The 24,303-nt window shown below is 36.9% G+C and overlaps 2 protein-coding genes across 3 annotated transcripts in view; one reads left to right on the top strand and one right to left on the bottom strand.

Moving 5' to 3' along the window:
- LOC127879036 (uncharacterized) overlaps positions 1–24,303 on the bottom strand; it is a 465,202-nt gene that overhangs the window by 322,440 nt on the left and 118,459 nt on the right. The window lies entirely within an intron of this gene.
- On the top strand, positions 56–10,943 carry LOC127879045 (uncharacterized). Of its 2 annotated transcripts, XM_052425637.1 has the most exons (6): positions 56–779; positions 1,234–1,293; positions 1,703–1,768; positions 2,508–2,567; positions 6,269–6,498; positions 9,555–10,943. In XM_052425637.1, the coding sequence occupies exons 1-5, from the start codon at positions 638–640 to the stop codon at positions 6,298–6,300; spliced, it is 360 nt and encodes a 119-aa protein (XP_052281597.1). In that variant the 5' UTR covers positions 56–637; the 3' UTR covers positions 6,301–6,498; positions 9,555–10,943. The 2 variants fall into 2 exon arrangements, 1 of the variants encoding a protein (XP_052281597.1); XR_008048892.1 differs by lacking the exons at positions 56–779; positions 1,234–1,293; positions 1,703–1,768; positions 2,508–2,567 and adding an exon at positions 3,012–3,086 and having other exon boundaries at positions 9,555–10,937.

Genomic DNA, 24,303 nt, shown 5'->3' with positions numbered 1-24,303 from the left:
GTGCAACCAATGTATTAGTTCAAGCGCGCGGCCAATCAACCTCACCATTAAACAAACAAGATGGCGTCGCGAAACTCTCGTTGCTATGTTAAAAAGATCTAAAAAAACCATAAAATATTCCCGATTTATTGCAATTCGCGATTACAATAAAGAAACAAAGGATTTATAAAGCGTTTATGAAATGCGCTATTATAACGGACATGGATCAAATTATCAGGAAAGTTATTTGAAATTTTGCTGAAAACACAGTCATGTTTCATGTATTGATAACCGAGAGCGAGACTTGTTATTCAATATCTTATCTGTTTACAATTGTAAATATTGGTTAAACTAAGTATAACTGTGATCCATTTATATGATCATTAATTTTAATGCATTGTCATGATGAGCAGTAATATTCGAACAGTGTATGTATTTATGCTTTGTAAACTAAGCATAAAGAGTTTAAAAAACTATTTAAAAAAAATAAAATTGGACGTATTGGACCCTACATTGACTCAATGATCTGTGTACTTTAGCTTCTCTCATGTGATCTGTCTATGTGACTGACAATGTGGGTAGTGTTATTACTAGATGATATTCAATTCAATGATTATTATATATTGTGTGTTTTGTTCATAATTCAGGTAAAACAGAGATGACCGCATGGTTGGACAGAAATATAATTAAACTGACAGAAGATGTGTTGGATACATTTTTAAATGTCGATGAGAACAGAAATATTTCTGACCAGACAGAAGATGTGTCTAAGATTGTGAATGTAGATGAGCAACTGAAAGGTATGAGTCTGAGTGATGAACATTTAACTGTTAATGGTATTAAGACTCAAAAAAAAAAATGTGTCCAGTTTTTGGACTTTCCTACCTGAGACAAATCGAAAAATATTTCAATAGTCAAAATACATTAACTCTGTCATGATTTTTTTGGAACAATGCCGTAAAATCTTGTAATGGCAGTCTTCATGGTTAGACACGGGCCCCGACAGCCCAGGCCTGTGAAAATACCATGTTCCTCTGAAAATTTATCTTGCAGGGCAGAATAATTTTGTATGAAAGATCTCTAAATGATTGTGCAGTCTGTGGGCAAAAACGTTTATATTGAACACTGTAAAGGTGGGGGTACATACATGTACAGTGATGCAGATGTGAATTCATCTAAAAGTAACAATTTTAGTGTACATATAAACAAATCTGAAAATTCACAAATTTGTATGGCCATTAATTTTTCTTGCAGATCAAAATGATATCCCTGAAACACCGAAGGACGAACTAAAAGTGTCATCTGCAAATTCTGGTAAGAGTAAATGTATGTGGAATAGCAAAATAAAATTCAAATGTAGTATGAATTTTTGTTCAAATGAATTTTTTTTAGGTGGAATACTACAGTTCACCATTCTTGACATTTCAGAGCTAAAAATTCATCCTGAAACATATAAGTTATGTACCGGTAGTGCAACATTGTATATGCCCAAACCTTACTGATGTCCGTTAAAATGTCTCCAAAAAATATCCTTAAAGCAAGTTGATATCAGTACTTACTGAAGGAAATAATTTGAAACTTGGTTAGAAACTTAATGCTGTGTGGATTGGATTGTTCATGGTTTAAAAAATCTTCACAAGGGAACTTTTTAAGTATAATTTAGTGATTAAGGCTTATTTGAGCCTCTGGTTATACATGAATTTATCTTTTTTTTATTCTACAGATCAGAAGATCCCTGAGACACCAAAGCCAAAGAACAAGAAGTCATCTTCAAGTATTTCAAATTTTGGTAAGTGTAACTTTGCGAGGAACAAGATTTGCATTCCAAATCCTGTTTTGATATCCATTACTGTAATGTTCACTTAATAAAGAACAGACAAAATTAGTTCCCTGATTCTCAGCCTAATCCCTCCCCCTGCATTTAACCCCCCCCTGCCCAATTTTTAGCTCGGCGTTTTCGAAGGTATTGTCATAGCCAGCTCGTTGTGTCGTCTGACGTCCGCGTCGTGCTAAAACCTTAACATTGGCTCTAAAATCAAAGTGCTACCACCTACAACTTTGAAACTTCATATGTAGATGCACCTTGATGAGTTCTACACGCCACACCCATTTTGGGGTCACTAGGTCAAATGTCAATGTTACTGTGACCTCCAAAAAAAATAATCTGACAAGCTTTCATTTATTCAAAACTGCACCTGTAGCCGAGCGTGGCACCCATTATTACCAAATTAGCCATAATTATCCTTAGGGTATGTAATTTCTAAATTATATCTGATGTCCATGTCGGTCAAGCAAGATGGTTGCCAGGACTAAAAAAGAACATATTGGTCAATACAAATATTGACTAACGTTTTGAAAACTGTTGCAGATAGTGAAAATCTGACTGAAGCAAAAATGACCAGAATGACAAGATATACCCAAGTTACATTTAAGTCACAATTGTCAGCATTGGCCATGGGGTTATTGGCCCTAAATGTACTTACTTTTGTTCCAGTGAGTTTTATCAAAGTAATTTTTTTCCTCTACAGATCAGAAGATCCCTGAAACCCCAAAAGACAAGCCATCATCTTCAAGTATAGCAGGTTCTGGTAAGTAGAAATTTGTGAGGAATACTAATTTGCATTTCAAATTCACTCTTGGTATCGGTAATCGACCTCCCGTTTATTTAGGCAAAGCCCGGATATTGAATTAACATAAGGTTGATTAGTGACTTATTTGGTAGGTTACTCAGTGTGTTTTTTATTACCCGCCTATAGGCATCGGGGCATTTAGTTTTACTGATGTCAATCCATCCTTACATCTCAAAAAAATTCCATCAAGCATCAGTAGTGGCAAAAGGGAATGATTTTAAATTTGGTATGCAGCTTTGTCATGATAAGTTGTATTGTGTTAGCCATTATTTTCACAAGGCCTCCAGCCTACAGTATACAAGCATATTACTCCAGTGACCAGTCTATTTCGCTGTTTTTAAAGGTAAAAATTTTGACCTTAACCCACATGATAACCATCTATAAAGACAACGAAATGCACGAGGCGCTCTTAGTTATTACAGCGACAGTTGTCTATGAACAGATAGCTCTAGAACGTAGGCTGTGTACGTTCTTTGGGTGAGTAAAGACCAAGTGTATTGATATTTCTTTTCTTTCAACCTTTTTAAAAAAAGGTTTTTGCATTGTCATTTTGAATGATCTTACTAAATGTTTTGTATGCCGGCGTTATTGTTTTGTTACAGGAATTATACGGCGAGGTTTAAAATATACTGATACTTTTTGTGCATACTTTGGTGTTGTGCACGTGCTAGCCGGCATACTGTTTACTGTGTTTTTGCTTGACGATGTCAAGAAGGTCTAAAAACACGACAAGGACGATGTCCTGACAATTTTTGAATCGTCTGAGGGCAAATTCTCTGGCTTCGAGTGCGATGAACCTATCCCTTCTGGTGCCTCAAAGAAACTAAAATCTGTTGTAAAAAGAGTTAATGAAAATAAAAACAAAAGTGTCATGATTGAAAAGTCATTGCCAAATAACCCGTTGGGTGCCTCACAATCTAACAATAACGATAAAAACAAAAAAGTTCCAAATGTTGAGTCTTCTTCCGGTAAAAAGAAAAACAACGAGGCTGTTTCGAACTGTAATTTTGTTGATCTTGATAATTTAAATGAAGATTCCGTAAACAAATTACGATCAATTTAAGGTTTAGATGCATTTTTTTGAAAAACTAATTCTGTGTTTGTTGCTCAGACTTGTCCAGAGGAATATGCCTGGTTGCATGGGAATTTGGATATGTCCGATTTGGACAATAATTTGGCACATAGCATTCGTGATTCATTATTCAATGAGAACGAGAATGAGGGTGACGATGATCCTTTTACTTGGGATTTGCCAAAATTGAAGGCCCCTGACAAGGGAGACTCAATTTCTGAGTCACTGTGTCACAAGGAAAAATTTGGACCTGTTTAGTTTGGTTTAGAGTCACTGTGATATGTTTATTAGATTGACAGAATTTAATTCTCAGAAATAAGACTGGCATACATTATGATCTGATTGTTTGTTCACAGTTTGTAGGATTAATATTAATAGTGCATTCTGTTGTTATAATCCATGTGTTGATTATGCCTCTTTAAATTATATTGTTATTCACAGATTAAAACTCAGTGAATACATGTCAAGCTAATAATTTGTATATAAGGAATATAATTTTAACATTAAGGCAGATAGAAACTTGCGGAACTCCGTAATAGAACATTGTAAATTTATGTGTACATCTTGTTATTAAATATATTGTTACATCTGTGTTTGAGCTAATTCCCTCTAAGGAGTTTTACTAACAAAGGCCAGGAACTTCCTTAGTGAAAAGTGGTGGAGAATACAGGCATATAGCACTTCTACGTTGCTATACCTTTCCCATACTCTCATCAAAACGAGTAAAATTGGATCTTCAAGAAGATGTCATCAACAAATTTTATAAGATGGACATGGCGAAAGCCTAAGAAGAAACAGTCAATTCAACCACAGAAGACACAGATGTGTGCCCACAGTAATGCCCAATGTAATCGCTGTGGACATGAAAAATGGCAACGCTGGCACCTGTGAAAATGTCCAGCGATTGGAACAAAGTGCTTCAGATGTGGCAAGTTTGGACATTATGCCAGGAAGTGCTTCTCTAACTTTATCACAAGGAGAACAAAGACATTCTTCAAAAGAGAAAGGGATAGGTCCAGAATTAGTTACTACAATGAAAGGAAAGCTGTGAGTACCTTGCTTCCTGTCAACACTGATCAGTCTGAATTGAAGGAATCAGCACAAGATGTTAAGAAGTATGAACAAGACATGATTGAATTAAATGAAAAATACCAAAAGTTAAGTGTCAGCTTCAATGATGTCTGTGAAGAAATGAAGGAAGGTAAATCTGAACAATTGAAAGTGTTCATGACATGCATGGAAAAGGTGGAGCAGGCCTTGGATGCAGCGGAAGATGCAAAGCGACTGTGCACGGGTCAGACAAAGAAAACCTTGAAAACACGTGTAAACAAAATTAACAGGCTTTTGAGAGACATCTTCAACAAAAGGATGTTTTTCAAAAATGTGAACGTCTTCAATGATGACATTCCAAAGGTGCTGGCGCAATGTGACCTCCCAGAAGAAGAAATCAACAGATTTGATAGAAGAAAAGCCAAGTACTTCGACACTTCAAAGGAATACACATTTGGAGCACTTTATTATTAATTCATTATAATTGATTATTATCTAAAGAAAACAAATTGGCAGAATCACCAACAAAAAAAACAACAAACATCAAAAAGAAGATTTCCAAATGCAGGAGCATTTAAAAAAAATTAGGGGGGAGGATATTGTCACAAGGACAAATTTGGACCTGTTTAGTTTGGTTTAGAGTCACTGTGATATGTTTACTAGATTGACAGAATTTAATTCTCAGAAATAAGACTGGCATACATTATGATCTGATTGTTTGTTCACAGTTTGTAGGATTAATATTAAAAGTGCATTCTGTTGTTATAATCCATGTGTTGATTATGCCTCTTTAAATTATATTGTAATTCACAGATTAAAACTCAGTGAATACATGTCAAGCTAATAATTTGTATATAAGGAATATAATTTTAACATTAAGGCAGATAGAAACTTGCGGAACTCCGTAATAGAACATTGTAAATTTATGTGTTCATCTTGTTATTAAATATATTGTTACAACTTTATTCTGTGTTTGAGCTAATTCCCTCTAAGGAGTTTTACTCACAAAGGCCAGGAACTTCCTTTGTGAAAACTGGCATCATTAATCAATACAGCTTGTACACAGCAATGTCAGATCAACAAAATTATTGACAAATATAAAGTTCCCTCAAATTGCGACTTTATGTCAGCTCCTCGTGTAAATGAGGAAATTTGGAGTGATTTGATGAAGTCTAGAAGGGTTCAGACAACAGACAAGTCTTTGAGAGACATTCAAGGGCTGATAACAGCTGGAATGATCCCAATTTTGTCATTGGCAAATATTATTAAGCCACATATTGCCCAACTTCCTGGAGCTAAAGACTGCATTTCAGATGCACTGACATTGCTGGGACAAGCTCAGTTTCATCCGAGTATTAGGAGGCAATATTTTTTCAGACCCTCCCTGAAATCAAAATATTCAAACATTTGTAGTCTGAGTACCCCCGTTACATCATATTTGTTTGGAGATGATGTTTCAAAAGAATTGAAAAAATGTGAGACTACTGTTAAAGTCGGAAAATTTTTCCCAAATAACAGGTACCCTAAATATTCACAGGGCTTTGGCCCAACCAGGAATCGGGGCTATAGGGGAGCTGGACGCTCGAGGCCATACAATTATGCCACACACGGCTACAGCTTTAACCCAAGGGGTATGGGCAGACAACCCAGTCAATATGGACAATTTGGTTATCAGCATAACCTGCCAAGAGGGGGCAGAAAACCCGCAGCAGTAGCAACAGCAACATCAGCTGGCCCAAACTGAAAGCAAAAGATTTTGATGCTACTGTAAGTAATTCTAAAAGATTAATGTTATGTTTTGATGAATGGAAAAATATAACTTCAGATTCATGGGTTTTAGACACTGTTCAAGGATACAAAATTAATTTTGAACAGGTTCCAATACAAATAAATATTCCAAATCAAATCAAATTTTCAGAGATTGAAAAATCCTTGATTGATCAAGAAGTAAACAAAATGCTAAAAGAGGGTGCTATAGAGTATTCTACTCATGAGAATGGAGAATTTATATCAAATTTATTTTTAGTTCCAAAACCAAATGGTAAATTTAGACCAGTTATAAATTTAATGCAGCTGAATGAATACGTTCACTATGATAAATTCAAACAAGAAACGTTTGCGTTTGTTTTGGAACTAATACAACCAAATGATTGGTTTATTTCCCTGGATTTGCGTTCAGCTTATTGGTCTATTCCCATTCATCAGGACTGCACAAAGTTTTTAAAATTTCTATGGCAAGATCAGTTATATGCATTTGTGTCTTTGCCTTTCGGCCTAAGCTCGGCACCTTTTGTATTTACAAAAACATTGAAGCCAGTGTATGCTTCTTTTAGGACACTGGAAATAAGATGTTCTTATTACATAGATGATTCAATAGGAATGAATAATGACAGAAAATTGTGCAAGTCAAATGCTGAACTAATGATTAGAAAATTGGAGTCTTTGGGTTTTGTTATTAATGACGAGAAATCTGTCGTAGAGCCCGTTTAAAGGATTACCTATTTTGGGTTTGTAATTGACTCAGAGCTGTTCAAGATTTTCTTGCCAGATGATATAAAAGGAAAAATCAAGACCATGGGTGTGAATTTATCAAGTACAAAATTCATTTCAATAAGAGAGCTTGCATCTTTCATTGGGTTGATCATAAATTCATTTGATGCTGTCCTTGAAGGACCGTTACATTACAGAACATTAGAAAGGTTCAAAGTTCAGGCTTTTCAAAAGAATCCAGATTTTTATTCAACAGTTCAATTAAATCCTGCATGTTTGATGGAGATAAATTGGTGGATTAAAAATGTTCAAAACAAACATGGCAAAAAGATACGCCAAAATCCGATAACACTATGGATTCAAACTGATGCCTCCAATGCTGGTTTTGGGTCCTATTGTGTTGAGAAAAAACTATCAACAAATGGAAGATGGTCTATTAAGGAATCAAAAAACCTTAGAATTACTTGCAATATTTTTTGCATTGAAATCTTGGGTATCGGATAAACATGACATACATGTAGGAATTCAGTCAGATTCTATGGTAGCCATTGCATATATAAATGATTTTGGTGGAATGGCAAATACCTCTTTAGATGATCTGGCAAAAATTATTTGGGAGTGGTGTTTGGCAAGAAATGTTTTCATATCGGCATATCATACAGTACAGCCAACGCGGCACAAACATAATCCGCGGCTACGCCACGGCCAGATTATTAGTACGCGGCGGCCGAATCGTGTGTTCACGTGGCGTGGCACTCAGCATCGATCCGCGCAACGATGCAGAGTCTGTTTTAACCTCGCGTACTTTCGCGGAGTAAATCCGCCGCATACTTACGCGGTGGATCGAGTGAAAAGATATCCACCTACATGTACATACATGTATGTAGCGTAGATTTTGCGCAACTGTTAATGTTTCGTTCGATTATCATTATTAAATTTGTAATCCGAAACACACTTCCGAATTTTAATGCTAACGCGACCTTTGGCAAATTCTAGCGTCAAATAAACAGTGCTAAAATATCCTTTATTTCATAAAAAGCGCGCTAAAATTATGCAGACATGTAGAACGTCGTTTGGAAAGTTTGGGTGTATTTTGTGTTGTATAAATACATGAACATCACGTCAGGCGTAAAATGAGTGTTCAGTGGGAAAAAAAAGCACCGATTAGACGATATTTTATCATCTCTATAAATATTAACAAATGCCAAAATGTATTTGATACTTAAGGAAATATCGAGAATGTTTGTGTATCGTAAATATTTACCAGCATTTGCTTTAAAACTGGAATATACGGGATTATCGGGTAATTAGTAGCGATATTAACTGTATAATATGAACAAAATAAAACGTGTTTATAAACGCATATTTAACCAATAGTTATAATAAGCTGATAATTAACAAAACAACAAATACGTCGTCACCGTCTTGATTATTGATGTGGCTTCAAACTGCTAATTTTCTCAGCTTAAATTTAATAGCAAAATCAACATGCAATTCATTTATGAATCCACCATATACTGGAGCCTTGACCACTTGTTTGTGCGAAAACATAATTATGTGACCTTGTTAATGTGTGAAAAACATACACTACGGGCGGGAAACAAACTTAATTGGCCAGACACATTAACTATGCTTACATGTATATGCTAATACAATCCGCGCACACTACATTTATTATGATTTTAATTATTATTATAATTGTTCTTTCAAAATTTGTTTACTTCATGTAGCTAATAATTTTTAAAATATTTTTATTTCATGATGCGAATCAACTCGGCATCATGTCGCGGATCGCGGCATGCCTCGGCGGACAGATGCGAAGTTTCGCGGTGAAATGCGACTTGCCGCCGCATACTGACGCGGCTTCAACGACTGACGCGGCATCGACTCGTTTCGCCTTGCCGCCGCAGATCCCGAAATACGTTTGTTCTGCTTTGGCTGTACTGTATACCAGGAAAGAATAATGTAGAAGCAGATTTCTTCTCGAGATATTTTTCAGATAGCACTTAATGGATGATTAAAAAGAAAAAATTTACGAGACTGATCACACAACTTGTACGTCCAAATATTGATTGATTTGTCTCAAGGCTTAATTGTCAATTAGAGGTGTATGCTTCATGGATTCCAGGTCCAAATGCTTTTGCAACAAATGCATTTTCATTGAACTGGACCAAATTTACTCCATACATTTTTCCACCCTTTTGTCTTATGGGAGCTATTTTAAATAAAATCAGAGAAGGTAATGTCGAACAGGCATTGGTTGTATGTCCTTTCTGGACAAATCAAATTTGGTTTCCATCCTTACTACAGTGTATGATTTCTTTGCCTGTTAGATTACCACGTCACAGGGATATTTTAACGCTTCCACACAACGACATACAACATCCTATGAGAAAGAAGTTGCAGTTGATTGGAACAGTTGTGTCCGGAAATCCCTTGCTGATAGAGGCATTTCATCGCAGACTGCGGAAGGCATCCTCAACAGCAGTTGTCGATCAGGCACAAGAAAGCAGTATTCATTAGCTTGGAAGAAGTGGACTTTGTGGTGTAACATCCAATATAGAGATCCCATTTGTCCAACTCAGGAACTAATTTTAAAATATTTGTTTTATTTGAAGCACATGAAGCTATCTTGTTTAATTGTGGCGATAAGTTAAAGCATTCAAAGCCAGGTAATTATAATATTTTAATTTTTAGGGCTTTTGAAGATCCTCGACTCTGTCCAGTAAGGACTTTGAAATGTTTTCTGTCTAAGACAAAGGATTTAAGAAAATCTAGACAATTGTTTGTTTCTTATTCAAATGTTAAGGCTGTGTCCACCAGTATCATTGCAAGATGACTAAAATATGTGTTAGATCTTGCAGGTGTTGATACAAACATTTATAAGCCTCATTCATTTAGAGGAGCCTCTGTTTCTGCTGCGTTCATGAAAGGTTGTAAAGTGTCTGACATATTAAAAACTGCTGATTGGTCATCAGTTAAACATTTCAAAAAATTCTATCTTAGGGATATTGAGCACTCTGAAAGCGATCACGCTCAGTCATTTAGTACTGCTGTTGTTTAGAGAAAGAACATAGTATTACTTAAAGAAACATGTTGTTTCCACGATGTTCTGAAAATGATCACAAGTAACAGTTTGATTTGATTACCCATTGTAGAACTCATATCTGCTGTAATAATTATGAAGATTGTTTTTTTGTCTTTTCTGATGTGCATTTACATTTTTGCTTTAATTAGTGTTTTTCAAATATCAGTTACAATTGTATTTGTTTGACAAGGTATAAATAGTCATATAGGAATGCTCTATTTTTTACTATGAATCTCCCCTATGAAGATATTTTGCCCAAATGATATTACGAAAATAATTATGTTCATGAATGTTCTTAAGTTCATGAACTTTTCATCTTCATGAATAATTCATGAAATGAAAATATCATGAATAGTCTCATTTTCAGTTCAAGAGTCATTCATGAATAATTCAAGAACTGGATGATGAATGTTCATGAACTTTGTTTTAAGTAGTTTTAAACTTTTCAATCATTTTGCGCATTAAAACACCATGACTGGGTTACATATCAGTTTAACGGTACATAAAGCATTTGATGAATCTAGTTGCTAATAATAAAATCTGTTAAGTGATTGTTTTGCTTTGATTTGTTACAGCCTGTGCCATTTGGTTTGGGAAAATTAGCGCGATAAACCACGAAATTGGAAAAAATAGTGCGATAAACCATGAAATTGGGAGACATTCAGCATTATACATATGATTATAAGTAACAGAATTAAAATTGTTTTTAAGTGCATGTTTGACAGCATTTTTTATTATAAAGTACTGCTTCAATGTCTTCTTACAATGAAGACAATATTTAGTTAATATCCATCCACATGCATATTAAACTTGCAATAATCTATAGATTCTTAAATACACTATTTGACATAGCTCTGTCGGACCGTATTTGGTACAAAAACGAATATGGTACATTTGTACCATATTCGGCCGAATATGGTACAAATGTACCATACTCGGACTGAAGATGGAACAATTTTCGACCGAATATGGTACAAACATTGTACCATATTCGGTTGGAATAAGTTTTTCTATGCTCGCCAAAACGTATTTGGTACATACCAAAAAAACTCATAAAAATGAAAATGGCCTACGTATATGGTACATAAATTATGTATTTCTTAATAAATGAAATAGTCTGCCGATGTGTAAACTTTTTTTCAAACTCAAATACATTGTATTAACCTAATATTGGAAGTGACAAAAGTATCATCATCATCATCATCATCATCATCATCATCATCATCATCATCATCATCATCGTCGTCGTCGTCGTCGTCGTCGTCGTAACTAGCAGTAACAGAAACAGCTAACCTAACCACACTTTACATGGATTTTGCTGGTTGTGTAACTGTTTCGCCGGCTAGCTCAGTCGGTTGCGCGTCAGATTGGCACGCAGGCGGCCTGGGTTCGATTCCCGGGCGGGCCAGATACTTTCGTGGAGATCATAAATAGCAATTTTCAAATTTTTAAAACTTTTTTTTTCGAAAGTGTATTTTCACCAAAATCCGATTTAAGAGATTTTGAGCTCTTTTAAATGAATATATCTCTCCAAAAATAAGGATGTTTGACTGGCTGCTTTAGACAGGTGTGACTGTATTCCTAAACATTACTTTGTAAAGTTGATTTGTCGTTCCGACGTCATATTGCTGAGAAGCCGACAAAGCTTTGAAGTTTCCGATTTTTTCTTTGATAACGTGCCGCTTTAAAAAGGCGGGAATTTTGCACACGAGTCTTACTCAGAAGTCAGTAACCATATTTGACTTGGCGGTCGGCAAGAAAAGTTGTGATTTTCGACTAGAAAGAATTGAAATCCAAACTTTCTTCAAACTTCAAAAGAATTCTTGACAGTAAGTACTGTACATAATTTTAATTTTCAGTTGTCTTAATATGCATTGATGTTTTAACATGCATTGATTTTTATGTTTTATGCCCCCCCCCTCAGAGTGCATTTGCAGTTGTCCGTCCGTCTATCCAATTGTCCGTGGCATTCCTTCCGGGTGCGTAACTCCTAAACTGCTAAAATATTTAAGCTACAGTCATTTTTTCGAAAGTGTATTTTCCACCAAAATCAGATCGAGCTCCTGTAATCTGTAGATTTGAACATTTTAAATTTTATGGAGTTTATAGGTCTTTGACCTTCGAACCCTGCCTAGTCGTGACTTCTGGTGAGCGACCTAGGCCCCCAGGGCCCCTTCTTTATATCCCTTCCATCCACGTAGCATTGGTTTCTACAGACCGTTTGTCCGTTGACCGCCATAAGTTTGCCCGCTATTTTTCCCCTGAATTTGAATTCGGTTGGATTTCAATGAAACTTTACATGAAGTACTTGCTACTTTCATTGCGCATATTGCCCGGAAGTTCGGATTGTAAATTTTAGCGGAGCTATCAGACGAGTGATTTTAGCTCAGCTCATGTCGTGAGACATTCGTTTTCGACACGCGGTGTTCAATACAAGCTCTATTAACTAATGAAGTATAAATGTATAATAACTTATTATATTATTTCAGATGAAGGAAGCAATTAGGAGAAAAAGGAAGCAATTAGGGTGCTTGCCCAGGTCGAAGTACGACATTATTGTCAGATGTTTAAACGGATCGTTCGATGTCCCTGTGAAGAAACGGACACCTGAAGAGAATAATTGTTTGGCCATGATTAGAAAACGTAAGGACTTCGAGCTTGGTGACCGGGGTTCTTTATTGTGTGGCGGAAAGCAAGTCATTGTGAAAGAAGATCTTCCTAGATTTGTTGAGAAGATGTTCATGGAAAACAAAGGATGTGGAGCAAGGGTTATTTACAACAAACTGAAAGTAAATTACACGGGGTTCTCGGAACAAGCTATCCTTGAAATACTGTACAATAGCAAGTATTACCATGAGAAGTATCCGAGATTTACAAACAAGCCAAAGCCAAAGACAATTACAGAAGAGGAACCAGGCAAAAGATGGCAGATTGACATAATTAACATGAAAAATCAAAGTGTTAGCTACAAGGGGTCCACATACAGTTATATTCTACAAGTCGTGGACGTTTATTCTAGGTACGTTATGCCAAAACCCCTGAAAACGCAGAGTTCGCGTGAAGTTGCAAAGGCATTAGAGGACGTGTTGATGGTTAACCTTGCCCCTGACATCATCCAATGTGACAACGGACTGGAATTTAAAGGCCCTAGTATGAAACTTTTGTTGAACAAGTACAACATCAAAATGATCAATAGTAGGCCGTATCATCCTCAATCACAGGGCAAGTGTGAAAGGTCAAACAGTGTTATAAAGGCCAAGATTCTATTTGCAACAAAAAGTAAACGTGGATTTAACTGGGTCGAAGGGCTTCAAGATTTAGCCTATGCCATAAACACAAGTTTCAAACGAGTTCTTGGGGGTCTCACGCCCTTTGAAGCCTACTACGGAAGAAGTCATGTTTTTACCAAAGAACGTCATAGTTCTCGTGAAATAAAGAAAACCATACGGCGAGCAAATAAAAAGGCTTACAGGTCGCTGTTGAAAAACGCAACTTCCCCAAGCAAGTACAAAGTAGGAGAGACAGTATTAATTCGCTATCCCTTTCGAAAATCCAGGGTGCCAACCAAAAGATATGTTATCGAAGGCAAGGTAGAAAAAGTAAAACGAAATTGTGTTTATATCGTGTCATTTCAAGTACCTAACAAACCCGAACTTGGATTCGTAAGCAAATCGGTTGGGGTCGAAAACATGACTAGCCTAACTGTTGCGTTAGAGAAACAACGAAAAATTAAAAAACATTCATTAAAACAGAACCGCTCAGAGAAACAAAATCACAGAACTAAGTACTATCATGTTTTAACACACCATGAAAATCTGCAGTTGTTGGATGGGGTGAATATTGCCATGGACCCAAATCCGGATGGAAATTGTCAATTTGCTGCTATATCGCATCAACTTGGTAAAATTGGTATATACAAAGACGTAGATGCTTTACGTAAGGAAGCAGTCCATCACATTGTAGAAAACAGATATTTCTATGAAACTTTTGTCTATGATGAAACATTTGATGAATACGTTAAGAATATGTCTAAGAATGGGACATACGGCGACAACCTCACGCTCATTGCACTTATGAGAGAATATAATTTGCAGTGCCTGGTAGTTTCTACCCGAGGACTAGAACACTCATCAATTGTGTCAGCAGATGGAAAGTTCGATGGTGATGTTGGAACAATTGCATTGGGGTATTTCCCAGAAGGATTTGGCATGCATTACGTTAGTATCCGTATCAATCAACGCGTGTACAAGGACATAATATCACGCTTAGAACAGTCGTATGACAACGGTGACTCTGGCGACAGCGCTGCGTCTGGCGACAACGCTGCGTCAGGCGACAACGCTGCGTCTGGCGACAACGGTGACTCTGGCGACAACGGTGACTCCGGCGACACCGCTGCGTCTGGCGACAACACTGCATCTGGCGACAACGCTGCGTCTGGCGACAACGGTGACTCTTGCGACAACGGTGACTCCGGCGACAACGGTGACTCCAGCGACAACGGTGACTCCGGCGACAACGGTGACTCCGGCGACAACGCTGCGTCTGGCGACAACGGTGACTCCGGCGACAACGCTGCGTCTGGCGACAACACTGCATCTGGCGACAACGCTGCGTCTGGCGACAACGGTGACTCTTGCGACAACGGTGACTCCGGCGACAACGGTGACTCCAGCGACAACGGTGACTCCGGCGACAACGGTGACTCCGGCGACAACGCTGCGTCTGGCGACAACGGTGACTCCGGCGACAACGGTGACTCTGGCGACAACGGTGACGTCTCTGTGTGTTCAGCCCTGAAAGAGCTTCAAGATATGATAAACAATAGGAGGGCACAGAAGCGAACGACTTTTCCATTTCTGATGTTACCACTTCACATTCAAGTTGAAATTTTTAAGTTCTGCATACAATCAAACCCGTCAATCCAGTTTGTGTTGGCGAAGGTCGGCAAACCCTTTAGAGATTTAATAAGGTCAATGAGTTTGCAAACACCTAGAATTTACATTCGGCCGGATATTGGACTAGATACTAGTAACAGAAATCCTGTTAGCGTTCGTTTCCTATTAACAAGAGCGGGCAGAAACAGCGGTCTTATTTCGGCAATAAAAGAAATCATCAAGGGGCCAAAATGGGCAAACGCATGGCTGCGTTTGCGTGTTAGTGGAATCGGTTGGTATGATATCATAGATGTCATGTACAGACATTACAGGTGAAATATACATGTATATCGGTGTTTGGAAACCTGTTATGTTATTTTTGTGATTGATGATTATGTTCTTCTACCGGAAATTTGTTGTCATTTGCTCATTTACTGGTAACTTTTTACGAAGCACATTTGGGATATTTTGGCTGCTACTAAAATGAATGTATATATGTATATTATGTCTTGTCAAAATGCTACAGTTGGATTAAAATTTAAATGCTGTTCTATGTTCTTCAATATTACTTTGAAAAATCCTGTCAGTATACCAATAAATGAAAACAGTACAAGTTTGTTGAATCTCTTGAATGAAACAAATTATAAAATACAAAATGTAAAATGAATATGTGATGATGATGATGACAAAACATTTGTGATGATGATGATGGTAAAAAAATTGTGATGATGATGGTGGTGGTGATGATGATGACAGTGGTTATGATGATTGGGGTTTGATGATTGTGGTGATGATGATGATGATGATGATAATGATGATGATGATGATGATAACAAACGTTTTGGGATGATGATGACAGCGATGTTTATCGGACGATGATGATGGTTATAATGATGATGATAAGTTTTTAGATGATGATGACGGCGATGTTTATCGGCCGACGATGATGATAATGATGATGATGATAACAAAATATTTGTGATGATGATGATGGCGATGTTTATTGGCCGATGATGATGATGATATTCTCATCGTCGTCATCATCATCACAACATCCTCATTATCGACCGAAAACATCGCTGTCATTATCATCACAAAAAAAACTTTTGTGATCACCATTACGATCATGATAATGGATATGATGATGTTGGTTTTGATGGTGATGATGATGGTGGTGTTGGTAAAGATAACAACGATGATGATCATTGGGGTGTTGATAATTGATGTGATGATGATGATGATGATGATGATGATGATGATGAGATAACGATGATGATGATGATGATGATGATGATGAGATAACGATGATGATGATGATGATGATGATTACGATGATGAGTGTGTATCATATTCGGAACGAATGTGGTACATTTTTCATCCGAATATGGTACAAGTTTGTACCATATTCGGTCAGGCATTTTACCCCAAAACTGCAGATACGTATATGGTACAATTAGACAGTTGTACCATATTCGGCCGAATATGGTACAAACTTGTACCATATTCGTTTTTGTACCAAATACGGTCCGACATAGCTCTTTAAGAATAGCTATTAATTTAATTCATTTTTTAAAATTAAATATCATTAAGGGAAAACAAACAAATATTGACAAACATCCTTGTTGTGTTAGAGATATATAATGGAGTTAAAATAATATATTTTATTTGTTTACCCAAAGACCTATCGAATCTATAGGTCTTGGGTTTACCTTTCAATATTTTGCACTTGACAACCTCAGTCCAATGCTATTTCATTAAACTGTACAGCGTAACAAATATAATAAAGCAGAATACGCATATGAATCTGATTATACACAGATCCACTAACATATAAATGAAAACACGTTTGTCTCTTTCCATTTTCGAACAATACTCATCTTATTATAATAAATGCTTTAACTTTGTGAGTAGACAATTTTCCAACACTCGTTTCCGTGACGCACATTCACTGTGCAGATTTCTGATAAATATTTTTTTTTAAATCTCAAACGTAGTATGTTGCGTTAATTGACACACGCATTACATTATAACCTAATGACCATATGATATCTGTTGTTAATTTGAATGGTATTTATTATTTTCGCCGTTAATCGCAATTTCTCGTCTACTTGCCGCCATCTTGGACGTGTGTAAAAACAGGCGTGCTCAATCCTGATACTTCGACTATCGTCGGTATTCTCGGCAATAGAGAGAGAGATGTGTATACTGGATAGCAACGTAAAATCAATGTAACTCAAGAACAGGTCATCGCTCTATACAACAAGACCAAGGTCCAGAACACATTTCTCCACTTTGGTACAATCACAGGAAGGGTCGTATAACAGCCTCTAAAGCTGTATTGACTTTGAGGGAGTCAACCTGCAGAGACAATCTGGTCATGCGGGTCATTGGGTACAAGACTTACAACTTGAGCAACAAGGAGAGCATCAAGTGGGGACTGGAAAATAAGAGCGTTGCAAGGGACCTGTACACCAAGCACCATCAAAGTCAACATACCAACTTTGATTGCGTGCAGTCGGGTTTTATGGTGTATGAGACATGTCCCTTTTTTGGTGCTTCAGCGGATGGAGTTATCAGCTGTAGCTGTTGCGGAATAGGAACCCTAGAGATCAAGTGTCCCTTCAAGCACCGTGGAGCCACAATACAAGAAGCTGCACTATCAGACAAGGACTTTTGTATTTATGGAAACATGCAGCTTAAAACTGGACACAAGGACTACACACAAGTGCAATTCCAACTGTTTGTGTATGAGGTACAATTTTGTCATCATGACACAGCCAGCCTCTGGAAACTCGATGCTAATTGCAGAGCTCCAGATAAAAATTTGGTCAAATTCTTATTTACTCCCTATATTTTCAAAAATAATTATTTTACCTCCTATTTATAAAATTAATTCTTAACAATATATTACCAAATATTTTTTTATTCATTGTTTTTGAAACATCAACAATTCAACACTTTGGTTTATAGTCTTGGAAAAGCCTGGCTTTCCTTCTCAGGCTATTTTGATTTTTGATGTAAAACGGTCACTGACACTTCGGCTTAGGTCATAATGGCCTTTTGGTTGCCGTTAAAGTCATACAATGTATCAAAAACTGTATTTAACATTTAATTTTAATGACATTTTGAATAGGTATACAGTATATTACTTGTATATAACAATTACTATAAGCGTAATGAAAAAGGTACAATAAACAGTAATGACTCGCCTGCAATACTAGGAGAACAGAATCGAGACCATTTGGCCTTTCGACCGTTCTTAGGTGTAGCTCTTCCTCACAGCAAACGCTTGAGTGACGTTGACTTAAAGTAATTGTTTTAATTGAGCGACTAAACGAGTCAGAACCGGGATGAAATGTTTACCGTATATAATTTGCTACTGGAAGTTTTACGCACGTTCGAAAATTTCGAATTCTTGTTTTATTTTTTCAATGCGTAACTTTACGCAAAGATTTTAAATCTAAATCGTTATTTAAGAAATTTAATTTGTTTTTACGCCTTTACGCATGTTATCTGGAGCACTGGCTTATTGTTCGCATTTTCAGGGACAATGTGTTTATTGACAAGCTTCAAAAATGTTGTCAAGATTTTCTGAAGAATTACCTTGTGACCAAGATATTGACTCAGTGCCTTAAAAACAAGGACACAACTGCTATTAAACACAAAGAGAGTGATGTGCTTTGGTGCATTTGTAATGAACCTGAATATGGTAAGATGAAAATGTGCTCCAATGAACAATGCCTGAAGGGTTGGTACCATTATGGTTGTGTAAACATTAAAAGAAAGCCCAGGGGCAAGTGGGTTTGTGCTCGGTGTAAATAGTAACTTGAATAATGAATAGTCATATAAGGCACAGAAGTTTAGTCATGATATGAGTCTTGTTCTGCGAAAACTGGGCATAATGATTGTGCGTAAAGTGTCGTCCCAGATTAGCCTGTGCAATCCGCACTCTTTCCGCTTTTATAACATTTTTGGTTTAAATGAAGTCTCTTCTTAGCAAAAATCCAATTTAGGCGGAAAGTGTCATCCCTGATTAGCCTGTGCATACTGCACAGGCTATTGTGGGACGACACTTTACACACATGTTATGCCCAGTTTTCTCATAACACGACTCATATAGTCATGAATTGTTTCGTTACATAATTTACTCAAACTGTGATAAGCCTTGGTCTGTACAAAATTGTTTTGTTCTGTTTTTTTGTGTGAAAATTGTGTTAAGCAGAATAAATCTGTCTCATGTTTGTCAACCCTTTCAATATGAATACCATTTGACTTACATTATTTTACTTACAGATTTTTTTCATTTATAAAATTATTAATTTAGAATAAATTATGCTTTATTCTTGTACTAGAAACAAGTTCCAACATAATTCTACTACTAATGTGCTTTAAATCTGTTTTCAGTTCAAACATAGGTTTAGTGATTCGTATACCTATGCCTCGCATTTAGCAGCATTGTTAATATAAAACCCATATGACATACAGTTTTCAAAATATTCTATTTATTTAAGCATGAAATCTAGATAAAGCTATTTATTCAATGTAAATTATGATGTGTATATGTGCTAGCAAACTGTTTGGATATTTCACCATATTATGTTAAGCAATCATATATGAAATGAACTATATATGTTCTTACAATATTTGTTTTTATTTTAATGTAGTAAAAAAATCTACCTATCGCTGTTTCATCAATGCAATTACATATGAAGCCCACATAAAGGCTAAGAACTTATTTTTAAAGGGACTTGTTTACAGATTGTTATGCAGCATCATGTACAAATTATTACAAAAGACAGCTAACATTTGCTTAAACAGCTTAATTTAGCAATCTGTACAAATGCCTCTTCAAAAAATGTGCTAATATCTATAAAAACCCATTTTTCGTGTCTTTAAAACCGCACTTTTATTTCAAACAAGCGTATGAGACAACAAAACAAAGTATGATTTAAAGCACATGCACAATACAGAGCATCCTTTTATATTCCATGCAATTGTGAAGAACACAATTAAGATTTATTGTATTCTCAAAGCATGTAAATCAAAGTACACGTATTTTAATAAATTCCTTAGATCCTTGTGCACATCCTTTTGGGCTGTCTTATAATTTATGCAGTCAATGAATCAATGATTTAAATTTAATAAAAAACAGCGTGCCCAACAGATTTTAATTATACGGCTTCAGTTGTAACGTTAAATCCTTATTCAATACCCTAGTACCCTGAGTACCAAAGATGTTCTCTTGGCTTTTGCAGGTCAGTTTACTAAATTTGGATGCAGATTGACCAACGCAGCACAAACTGTAAATATACAGTCTGCATGTGGAACCAGATTCGAGTGCATCCTGTCTGACAGGATTCGAAATATTTTTAGTCTTTCCATAGCCCGTTCAACATGTATTCGTACGTTGGAAATCTTCCTCCCCCTTTCAACCTCTCGTGCACTCAGTTTTGTCTTTCCACGAGTAACTACGGGTATCACAAGCTCTGCACCAAGCTCATTCAGTTCATCCGCAATGAGAAACTCGCGATCTGCTAACACAACATCACCGCTCTCGATGAAGTTTAAATATCCACAGTCATTTGTCAAAATCTTGTCTGATGTTTTTCCAGGGTAGCCTTTGGACACAAACGACACACTTCCAGCCGGTGTTATACTGACAAAGTATTTCAGTGTGTTGTTGTGTTTATACGTACTGTACATAGCATTCCTGGCTTCAAAGTCAGCTGGGGCCTCAATGAATATCTCCGTGCAATCAATTACTGACACACATCTTGGGAATGTTTCTTTAAAACAGTGTGGCCGACAAGACATAAGTTCTTCCTTACCTGGCCACCTCACTAGAAACACTAACTTTTTAGCAAGGGCAGGTATAGCGACATCAAAGTAAGTTGTTACTGTTGTCTCTGAAATCCCAAACATGAATGCAATGTCCCTCTGTGGAGGGTTGATTCTTATTTTCATAAGAACCAGTAGAAGAAAATCCTCACTTGTCAAAAAATTGATTTAGTGAGAACGTCTCTTACATAGCTCACAAGCCACATAAATGCCGCACTGGAAGGCAGTCCTGTGTAGAACTTGATTTCCTCTTCGTTCAGTCATGTATACCTGGTGCAAACCCTCGCTGTTTGAAGACTGTAGTTTTCAAGTGTGAGTTGGTTGAGCTCTTGGGTCACCATCTTGACCTTTATATTTGCTTCGGCAAGCAACTTGATGCAGGTCTCATGGCCATTACCTTGGTCTGAAACAAGTCAGAATCAGAGATAAATAATAACATTAAAGAATTTTGCTAAAAAGATTAGCTTTAAATGCATTATATGTTATTTAAATCCATTATTCTATGTATAAGTGATGTAACATTACATAACACACCTGGGATGTTATTTTCTCACACATAAAGACAACTGAATTTCAACACACATACAAAAAAGGATGTTTACCATTTTCATCTGGGGATGGGGATCTTGAAGACGACAGGTCTAGCAGAGCCTCTGCAGCGGTTGTATCTGTTGCCCAGCTTTGTGAGTCTTCGAAGGGAAGTTATCGCTTGACAGGCTGCACTGATTTGCGACCCAGGAGTCTGTTATACCGATCCAGGCTTCCGAGTGGTGTGTGGTATCCCATGTTGACAGATGGGACATAATCAGGACTCTTAGAATCATAACTTTTCCCTAAAATATAAAAAAGAAAACTTGTTTAAACACTCCTGCATACATTTAAAGTTGTTATAATAGTATTTGCTTGAGATATTTTACAACATGAATGAGCAAGACCTTTTTGCCCCATGTAGGCATTTTACTATGTGCCATTCGAGCGGAAATTTCATGTTCATGATGTCTATATACAGCTACAACTTCCATAAAAATATTGAAAAGCAAGATTAGTAATTGATTAAATTTTATAGAATCAGATATTGTTCACGAAAGAAAATTCTTTACTTTACCTTCAATAAAGTGTTCACTGCAAACACGCGCTCCATCATCCCGTGGAATCCAAAATTCTCCTGTACCGGGATTCTTTCTATTGATTGCCTGCAACCACAACTTTCGTCTATTTTCCTGCTTTGGAAGTCTATGAAACTTCAGGCCTTCCTGCTTATCAGTGTCTCTGTTAGTACAGCCAACAACAATACATTCCTTTCCCATTATAAAAATGCGTTACAAGTGCCAACAATGGACAATTGATTTGTGAAGTGTAAGCAATGCAAATGGCCGCGATCTAGAGGTGACGGCCAATCTATTTTTAGTAACGGAAAACCCCTTTCAGTGACGTCACACCAAAATCTCCTATATATTTGGCTAAATTTGCGAACCAATACGCGAGTCAGTTGTCGTTCAATGACAACTCGACAAGCTCGATCAGCACTGGTTCCCCGGGAGGCTTGAATTTCAACGTTTTTTACTACGCAAGCGCCAAAATGATTATGATTGATACATTACCCGTTAAGACAGAAAATAAGCGAAAGTACGATTAACAAGATGTGTTTGTGAAACACAATGTCCCCAGATATGACGTTTGACCTTGAAGGATGACCTTGACTCTCACCACTCAAAATGTGCAGCTCCTTGAGATATAAAATTGCTAGCTTCAATATTGCAGAAGTGACATTACATGAGAAATTTTGACCCATATATTTGACCTTGAAGGATGACCTTGACCTTTCACCATTTCAAAATGTGCAGCTCCATGAGATACACGTGCATGCCAAATATCAAGTTGCTATCTTCAATATTGCAAAAGTATTCATAAAATAAGCGATTTGGGCCACATATATATTTGACCTCTGACCTTGAAGGATGACCTTGACCTTGACCTTTCACCACTCAAAATGTGCAGTTCCATGAGATACACATGCATGCCAAATATCAAGTTGCTATCTTGAATATTGAAATACTGCAAAAGTGTACATTAAATTAGTGATTTTGACCCATATATTTGACCTTTGACCTTGAAGGATGACCTTGACCTTGAAGGTTGACCTTGACCTTGAGCTTTCACCACTCAAAATGTGCAGCTCCATGAGATACATATGCATGCCAAATATCAAGTTGCTATCTTCAATATTGCAAAAGTTATTGCAAATGTCAAAGTTGGTGCAAACAGACCAACAGACCAACCAACCAACAGACAGGGCAAAAACAATATGTCCCCCACTACTATAGTGGGGGACATAAAAATGACACTACATCAATATTGAATGCATTTTTTGTGCTTGAACCAAAGACTGTAGATACATTGCCTGAGTTGGATTCAGCAGAGCATCTAAAAATGCTTGCATCACAGTAATATAGACGTCCAAGCACTCTCCAGAAAGTTCAGTGGCGTAAAACCACTCATGTGCGGGACTTACAAGATGAAGGACTTAAAGGAGTTTACAAGAGTATTCCTTCGAGGTCACAAGGAAGAATATTCTGGTCAGGTGGCAGGTCAAAGTGATAGTGAATGACTCTATTACCCAAATCTCATCCCCATTCAGGAATGCAATAGCTATCTTCAACATCCTAAAACAAAGACCAAGCTTTCCCAGCATATTACTGAAGTTTTCTGATGAATGCACTGATCAGAGAAACACTTTAGAATCAGTCAAATGTGGCACAATTTGTATTTTCAAGGAGTTGAATTTAGATAGGTGTATCTTAGGAAGATGTGCACCAGGGCACAGTTGGGTTAACCCAGGAGAAAGGGTAATGGGCATATTGAATCTTGGATTACAAAACTGTGCACTTGAGAGAAATGTAACTGAAGATGAAGACAAATTCAAATCCTGTGGAAGCATGGCACAAATAAGAGATGCCATCCGTAAAACTCCAGAACTGAAACGCACATGGGAATCAACCATCCAACCTGTACAACAAATTGTGAAAGAGAGATTTCAGAGGCTTACACTAAAAGACACCCCCTTCAGAACACCTGAACCTGTACAGTAAGCTGATAATGACCAGATACAGCATCACCTACAAAAGTTATACCCCAATCTCTATCTCTCAAAGTTACAAAAGCTACTGTTGTGACGTATCCAGTACGGTACTGGCGGGTATAGTAAGCACAGGTTTTACCCTCACACTTGCTGAAGTTGGGTTCACAAACTGCGTTTCACGCTCTCTTTTGATCCAGTCG

Source organism: Dreissena polymorpha, chromosome 4, assembly GCF_020536995.1.
Source record: "Dreissena polymorpha isolate Duluth1 chromosome 4, UMN_Dpol_1.0, whole genome shotgun sequence".
NCBI lineage: Eukaryota > Metazoa > Mollusca > Bivalvia > Myida > Dreissenidae > Dreissena > Dreissena polymorpha.
Note: the sequence above shows the minus strand (reverse complement) of the source record. Positions and strands in the feature narration are given on the sequence as shown.

Excerpts from the sequence above, each read along its gene's own strand:
- LOC127879045 (XM_052425637.1), top strand. The coding sequence starts at position 638 with ATGACCGCATGGTTGGACAGAAATATAATTAAACTGACAGAAGATGTG. Across the intron at positions 1,769-2,507 it reads TTCAAGTATTTCAAATTTTG|ATCAGAAGATCCCTGAAACC; the intron begins GTAAGTGTAACT and ends TTTCCTCTACAG. Across the intron at positions 2,568-6,268 it reads TTCAAGTATAGCAGGTTCTG|GGCTTTGGCCCAACCAGGAA; the intron begins GTAAGTAGAAAT and ends AAATATTCACAG.